General features: G+C 32.9%; 1 protein-coding gene across 1 annotated transcript; it reads left to right on the top strand.

Moving 5' to 3' along the window:
• Window positions 1-649: 649 nt before the first annotated feature.
• EloB (transcription elongation factor elongin B) lies at window positions 650-8,365 on the top strand. Its single transcript, XM_028170461.2, has 5 exons — window positions 650-779; window positions 902-995; window positions 2,007-2,151; window positions 3,217-3,319; window positions 5,374-8,365. The coding sequence occupies exons 1-5, from the start codon at window positions 777-779 to the stop codon at window positions 5,386-5,388; spliced, it is 360 nt and encodes a 119-aa protein (XP_028026262.2). The 5' UTR covers window positions 650-776; the 3' UTR covers window positions 5,389-8,365.
• The last annotated feature ends 226 nt before the right edge of the window (window positions 8,366-8,591 follow it).

Below are 8,591 nucleotides of genomic sequence, written 5' to 3'. Positions count from 1 at the left end.
GCGATTTGTTTTATTTTGTCTAGTTAGTTTTTCTTCAGATTTAAATGTGTAAAAACGGTGGTTTATTAACTTGTGGCGTTTATAAACGCACATTTTTTTGATACGTAAGCCGGAACGCACGAGGTGTGGGAAAAAGAATATAGTCTGTGACACGGGACCTTTTTTACCGCTGAAAATTTAAAACGTAAAAATAATTTTGTGTTTAATAACTAATGTAATATAATTACTTAGAATTGTTTATGCCGCTACAACAATAAAATTTATATTGTTTCAACTGTGGTGTTAATTACATAAAACACGACTTAACGGCGAAATAAAGAAGGAACTCTATATAAACTCCCTTAAACTGTTTAATATCTGTGAAAGTGCACAAATAGGAAAATGAAACAAAGCCGCTGAGCGTATGTAGCTTATTAGGATCCTCCAAGCAGTCCACTAAAAAGTCTCAGTAAATAACCACAATTTTGCTGAGATTATATTTCATCCCATATTATCTCATCTCATTTCATTTCACTTCATATTATCATTATTCATTAAAAAATTATAAAAGATTGGGTTGTATGGTTTAACACTTTTGGCTTTCCAGTTAGAAAAATAGACCTACTACTAATCTACTACTTAAATTATTGTCTATGGTATTGTCCAGTGTATAATCTATGGTATTGTCGTTGACTGAAATGGAAGTCTGAAGTTGTAGTTTTCGATAATTTCATTTCGTACGCCTTGTAGCATTTTCTTTTATACATAAAGGATATTGTCCTTAACAAAATAACATAATGGTAAGTCTAACTATTTTCCATAGAATATCTCATTCAAAATACAAAACAATCAACTAATATGTAACCCGCAAAAATAGTCTTTATTTGATAAATGTAACCTCAAATGTCGATTTTGTTTTTAGGATGTCTTTTTAATGATAAGGCGAAAAAAGCTTACTGTCTTCACTGATGCGAAGGAAACCACTACAGTATTAGAGTTGAAGAAAATGATTGAAGGTGAGTTCGTTGTCCGTGATACGAGAGGTGTCTATTTATAGGCAAGATACAATGTCGGGCAGTGTACGGTTTTGTTGTTATGAGTATGTAAAGTGAGCTTTGTTTAATTTGCGCTAAACCTATAATGTCGCATGCTTTGTCTATGATCAGTAATCTGTTCTACTATCAAATTTAAACTCGGTAGGTCGATTCTGTGTGAGTCATCACTTTTAAAAGAAATACATTAAAACTAACAAACAGCTTTGTTAGCAACTTCATTAATTACTAACTATATACATTGCTAAGTATGTTTCGTATCCAAAAAAACATAACTTTATGTAGACAAAAGAAAAACTATTTATTTATTAATAACTAACCTTCACATAATGTTTCAAAACTGAAATGAAATGCTATGTTTAATAACATTAAAACAAGAACCTTGTTTTCGTCCCTAACTTAATTTAAACGATATATTTAACTAAAAAGAAATTATTTACAAAAGTGAAAGATATTATGTGTTATTCTTATTTGTATACAAAATGAACAGAGTTTGCTCTACTTGGTGCAATGGGTGGGACATCTAAATATGATATGATATGCTAGCTGAATACCAATACAAAGATTTTGTTTTTACAGTTTTCTCTCACATATTTTTGAAAGCTTGTGATCATGACCATTAAAAATTTTAGAGAAAAGTGAATAATGTAGCTTTGTTCTGCTGAGGACTCTCAATAGTTCAGAGGCTTATTTGGCCTATTCTCTTGTGAGAGAAGATAAATTAGAAAAGGGTACTGTTACTGAAGATATCCTGTCATAAATAACTGAATATGCTATTATTATTAAACTTTTGCACTCAAGCAATTTTGCACTATCACTCATCAAAATGAGTGCTAATCATCGTCTCTCAAGTCTTTAAGGGTTAAAAGATCATCATCTCACTGTCATGACTCATTATGTAGTATTTCTGATTCCTAATATTGATTAACGTTATAAAATTGCTTCTCAAAGGTATTTTTTTCTTTTTTTTTTCAGGTATCCTAAAGGTACCTCCTCCAAGTCAAATGCTGTTCAACAAAGACAGCCAGCTCATGGAAGATGAGAAGACCTTGGCTGAATTTGGCCTGACCTCTAACACAGCAAAGGCTCACTGTCCAGCACCAATTGGATTAGCTTTGAGGTCAAAATATTTTTAAATGTTTTATAATTGTTAATGTTAGATGCAATTTTATTCTATAGAACCGTCTAGAAATATCAATACAGATGTCCTTGACCTCTGTGGCTCATTTTTTTTTCTATTGCTTTAATGTTGGACGATCTCACAGCCCACATGGTGTTAAGTGGTTACCGGAGCCTATAGACATGTACAACGTAAATGCGCCACCCACCTTGAGATAGAAGTTCTAAGGTCTTACTATAGTTACAACGGCTCCTCATCCTTCAAACCAAAACTCATTACTGCTTCATGGCAGAAATAGCCAGGGTGGTGGTACCTACCCGCGTGGACTCACAAGACGTCCTACCACCAGTAATAAAATATATATCATATTTACCATAACGCAAGACTAGTTACTAGTTTAGCTATTATAATGAATGAGGTACCATTGTTTCTGATCATGCATTTTCAATGCAATTTAGGCTTTCGGATGAACAATGAGCTCATAGCCCAAGATATTTAGTGGCTCAGATATGTTTTAAACACATGAATGTATATAGATACAACGAAGTGACATTACTTTAGCCACCCTGAGCTACCAAAATTTGAAGTTTTTATTGTGTATTGTAATATCCTAACTATCTTATTATTATTTTCTCAAATTTTTACCCATCACAGCCCACCTGATCTGATAAAATCCACATGATTAATATTTAGGGTTAGATTTCATTCATCACCTTGGATGGAACTTGTATGGACATATTGCTGCAAGCCAGCACAGTCATGAATTCTAGTTTGAAGGGTGTGACAACCATTACACAGCACTATTGAGATTTCAAACTCATGTCTCAAAGTGGATTACGTAGTCTTTCACCATAAACAAAAGTAAAATCACTGCCTATTGTGCAAATGTAACTGCTTGTTGACCATTTTCTAATGTTAATTGTGTTTTGGTGTGCAATAAAGTATGTTCTCTCTCTCTTTCTCCCTCTCACACACACACACATGCTATAACAATAGGTAACATTTTTTTGAAATAATATTTTTCCTAAAATCTTTTTAAACAATATTATTTCATAACTATTACAGGAAGGAGAATGGTGAATTTGAGGCACTGGAACTTACCCCGTATTCTTCACCCCCCGACTTGCCAGATGTTATGAAATCTCAAGAGACCAATGGACAGGAACAGGTATGACGGCTATTTCAGAGCATTTCAATTTTTAGAACCCTATGTGCCAGTATGAGCACTTGAGTTCATGTTATTATGATCATTGATCATAAAAGGAGGCCTAATTATCGCCAATCAGACCGCTAACATAATATATCGCATATCTAAGAAAATAACAGTCAGGTCAGAGCATCCAAGAGTATGCTCAGTGAAGAGCTTAGCTGTTGGATTTTTTTTTATTGTCCTGGTAGACAGACGGTCCTGATGGTGAGTAGTTGCCGTCGCTCGTGGACGACAGCAATGTCAGAGACAGAACTAAGCCGCTGACTGCCGTAAATTTACAATAGGAATTTTATTTTGTGACTTTTTTTTTTTACCCTACACCCAAAATATTAACACAAGAGTCCCGTGTGCTCTGGTACCGCGCCAACCAGGCATATTCGCTTCACGGAGTATCAGCTTGCGAAATCGATAAGTCTGCTTAGCTTTACAAATGAAAATTGTTCCCCCTTTATTTCGGGTTAATAATACCACGGGAAGAGTAATAGAAAAATATTGCTCTATTAAATTCGTAGAAATATTCAAATGTCACGTGTAAAGCTAGTAATGTATAAGTAACTAGCGACCCGCCCTCGCTTCGCTTCGGAAACATTAAAACACACATGAAACAAAAAATAAAAATAAAATAAAAAAAAGTAGCCTATGTTTCGGAGCCTATTCGAAACAAACAAACAAACAAATCTTTCCTCTTTATAATATTAGTATAGAAGATACATCGTTATTAAATAATCGACAGAAAAAAAAACAATCAATGAAATGCATAGCAGAAATATTAAAATTTAGTTCTGTTTGTAAATCAGGTGTTGCAAGTCACACATTTGTCATTTTTCTGTAATTGAAAATAGTAGTTTAAAAAAAACTAAATTTCCCTGAAAATTCAACTTAAACGATGCAACGGTGAACGAATCTGAAATGATTTAATCACAAAAGTATCCCTTATAAACTGAATCTCCAACAGAATGAATTTTACTTAAATGAATTTTGTGATGATATACAACGTGTTACAAAATACCCCGTAAAAAATATAATTAATTATCAAAGCCAAAACGTTGTCAACCCTAGTAAGCTGTCATGTTAGGGAACCAGATTATTAAACAGAAAGGCCTATGTACCTATTATACATAATAATTGTCTACTTTAATAGTTTTTTCTATTTTTCATTCATAAATGTTTGCTACCTTAATACAAGAATGTCATTAACTGAAGTACTGACTTAAAAAAATGTCAAGTTAGAAAAAAAACTTGAACTTCTTTTTGTGGGGTTATGTGAAGGACAGAGTGTATTTCTTCGATTATCCAACGGTTGCCGAGATGGAACAGCGTGTTAGATCGGTTTTCGCATCAGTAACACCGACGATGCTGCAAAATACCACACAAGCCATATCCCGAACGGGCGAGGTTGTGAATTGTGCTAGGCGGTGCGCACACTTTGAACCGTTTATGTAAATTTGACGTTTGTTATGAAAAACTGTGTCCGTTTAGGTTGTTTCGTTAGGTTAGGTCTTTTAAAATTTTTGTCGTTCCGAGAATTCGGTAGTAATGTAGGTAGGTACATTATGCGTAGTTTACTCTTTAATTTTAATTGAAATAGGGTTTGCACATCAGGGTTTTTTTTTTATTGTTATGTTATACAGTGTTACTACGGTTCTTAAATATTGCGAATGAACTCGTTATATGGGGCCTCCATTTAACCTCCTTTCAGCATTACGGGTAGTTTTGTAACACCATGTGTGCCATTTTAAAAATTATTAAATACCTTAAATCAGCTTAATGAAATCTACTGTAAATGCTAACTATAAACATATTCATTCATCTCTATAATGTGTTTCACTGAAGTTATTGTGAGGTGAACTAGGATAGACAGACCGATAAAAAGCATTGAGTAGCCATAGCATTGTATGAGCCACTGTCACGATACATCGTCGTTTGCTTGCGATTTGTACTACTAAGACTGTACGTATTCTTGAAGTTAAATCACAAAAATGTTTTCTTATTTTCATTCGAAATTATTTCAGATGGATCAACATTAAACGAAAAACGAGGCTGTGATTCGGACGTAGACGATACAGACACCAACTTTGTATCATAACGATTTTGTATATTTAAAAAAAAAAAACCAGTTCAGGATCTGAACATTTAGCCCGGCCCCTACGATCCGGCAGTCGGGTGCAAAACATTAAACAATTTTATTTTTTATTCACGATAAAATATTTTGTTATTAATATATCGATTTGTGTTCCGTTCAACGTTTTGTTACGCTTCGATTTAAATATTCCTTCTACTGTTTCAAAAAATATATATATTTATATATATATATATATAAATACATGATGCATAGAACTCTACCTCTATTATTATTTGGCCTTTCAAAATTGGCTTATTAATTCATTTGATAGCACTCGTGGTATTAACATGTAAACAGACCTGGTTTTGTCTGTTCATATGTAACGTGTCAGAGGCGACACCAGAGTGACCAGAGTTCAATGTTTTCCCAATTTTTTATTGAGTCATTGTGTTCATCATTGGCAACATTATATGTTTACGCCGGGACAAAGTAAGTTACATTGTGTAATAGAAAGATTTAATTAATTCACACAGTATAAGTTTAGTTAAGAGTTCACAATTCGACTGTTTGCGCATAGACAATAGTAGGAACTTTTTTTTCTTTTTTGTAATTAGTTTCCGGATCCGTAGACATCATGTCTGACGTCCTAAAGCCACATTAATAGCATTTAAAATCGATTTACAAACATAAAATAGTAATAAATATTCAAAAAGGCTTTATGTCAGACAAGAACAAGTTTTGATTATATGTAACGGTATTATCAGTAACAAAAAGTGTAGTTTTGTAAACTAAGTCATAAAGGCTGTGTGGAATATGACTAAAATATCTACTTTATCGTAACATTATATAAATTGGAAACAATTGGATATTCACGTTATGTTGCTTCTATCATTTAAGATTTAAATCTACAGCGATGTCTCAGGTAGAGTAGTTAAAAAAAACCACTGTAGAAATAAAAAAAATTAAGCATTGGTATTAATTACTCATCGAAAAACATTTGTATCATAAACATATTTATTTGGAGTGAGCGAAGTTTGGGCAGTATTGTAACAACTCGCTTAAAACGCACGGATTATATTATAATAATTGCTTAATTTAATAAGCCGTATATATTACGTTTTTACTAATCTCACATAACTCCATCTGCAAACGAAAAGAAATTCAAAATAATTTAATAAAACGGTAAATAAAATAAAGCGGTAGGCAGTGGCTTGGCTCTGCCCCTGGCATTGCTGAAGTCCATGGGCGACGGTAATCACTCCACATCAGGTGGGCCGTATGCTCGTCTGCCTACAAGGGCAATAAAAAAAAAATCGTAAATAAATTAACTTTTCAAACGAGTATTTATTTTTTGCTCAATATGAAATGCTTTTTGAGAAAAACTTGTAATTACTCAAATGTCACTTGAACGTTGGACTAAGTTTTTTTTTAAATAGCTGTACCTATTTAACTGATAGAATAGATTAGCTAATTTTTATAGGGGGGGAAGAATAAGGGGCTTTTTATATTGACGGTCTCTCTGCTACATTCTATGGTGTGTCTAAAGAAACAAATCTTCATTACTTCCGTTATTTCGCGTTTCTGAAACAGAAAAAAATGTTTATTTTTTTTCTGTATATTTTGAATTTTATTTTTGTTTTGATTTCTTTTTTTTTTTGTTCAATAAAATCAGCAGAATTCCTGGTGCAATTCTTAATTACCTGTCTATATTAACTTGTGATTTTAACGGATTTCTCTTCAGCAGCTGTGCGTTCACTGGATAGCATTGTTGAAATCTGTATTACCAAATAATTTTTTTATCATTTTTTATTTTTGTTTCTATTTAATAAAAGTAATAAGGTAGTATCGTATTAATCGAAATTGCACTTTGCACTTTAAAAAAAAACTATAAATTCTTAAAATAGGATAGCAAATTGAATGGCCGCTACTACGGGTTTGACTATGTGAAAATAATGTTTTTAGTCGTAATTAGTCGCGTCTGGTTGCTCGTAGTAGGGGCTGATATTTCCCCGAACTAGTCTAGTTCAAGAAATGAGGCAACGTTGAGTTCGCTGTTACTTTTCATGAACTTTATTTACGTTTTGCTGGTACATACGTCAAATATAAGGTTTCGTACTGAATAAATATAATATAATAACGGAAATTAGCTCCATTTTGACTTGCTACGTCTCGATCGCACCGATAATGATCCCAGCTTAATGATATTGATCCTTAAATACAAAAGGTTACGAGCTAGACCAATTTTGGATTGGATAGATTCTGATTTATTTCCAAGTCGGGACCGCTTAGCTTAAAATGGCCGATTACTCATTACTAATTAGTTTTGATAAAGATTAAATTGTATACTTCTAAAACATCAGTGAATTTTATAACTTATTTATTCTGAAATTATAGTAATAGTGACGAGACACTGGAGTTGACAGAACGAAAAAAAAACATATAGTACTAAATAACTGCATTTAAGGGTTAGTTGACTTTAGCTCGGTTATATTGTTTAAGGTCAAGTCATAATATTTTCTCTCTTGTACGTGAACTTGGCTTTTGAAGATTTAACCATTCGTAATGTTTTCGACAGTTTGCACAAATGAATTATATGCAAAGTCTGTATCGGGATTCGCGTTGGATTCATGCCAGATTGGTATGGTGAACGCTCAGGCTAAATCGCCTTAATTTCCGTTATTATATTGTTTAAGTAGGTACGTAAAAAATATTTGTAATATTTTAAGGTTACACTAAATAGCAAAAAATGCAATAATGTTTTTACATTGTATAAATGTGTGATTAATTAACTGTCTCCGAGTCGATGTTTTTGTATAACGAAATTTATATAATAAAATACGAAACAGCATATTAAGACGAATAAAACATTGTATATTATTTATATGTGCAAAGCGAATTCACATGATATGAGCCAGCGGTAAATAAAGCTGTTTTGATTTGTATTGATTTGTTTTATTTTAGTCCCCCTATATAATAATGAAAACCAAATGTAGTAAAATAAAAATAAAATATTGTGTTCATTTTTTTTCCTCTACCTAATCGTTGGTAGCTAGGGGCTTTTGCAACTTTTTTTTTATGATTGAAGGATTACTGGTGGCCCGTAGGCCTTTCCAGTTTCACCAGGACAGGTGGGCGAGCATAGGCTCAGCCAGAAGGGGTGGGATTTGC

The sequence above is a fragment of the Bombyx mandarina genome, chromosome 06 (genome assembly GCF_030267445.1).
Source record: "Bombyx mandarina strain Sakado chromosome 06, ASM3026744v2".
NCBI lineage: Eukaryota > Metazoa > Arthropoda > Insecta > Lepidoptera > Bombycidae > Bombyx > Bombyx mandarina.
Note: the sequence above shows the minus strand (reverse complement) of the source record. Positions and strands in the feature narration are given on the sequence as shown.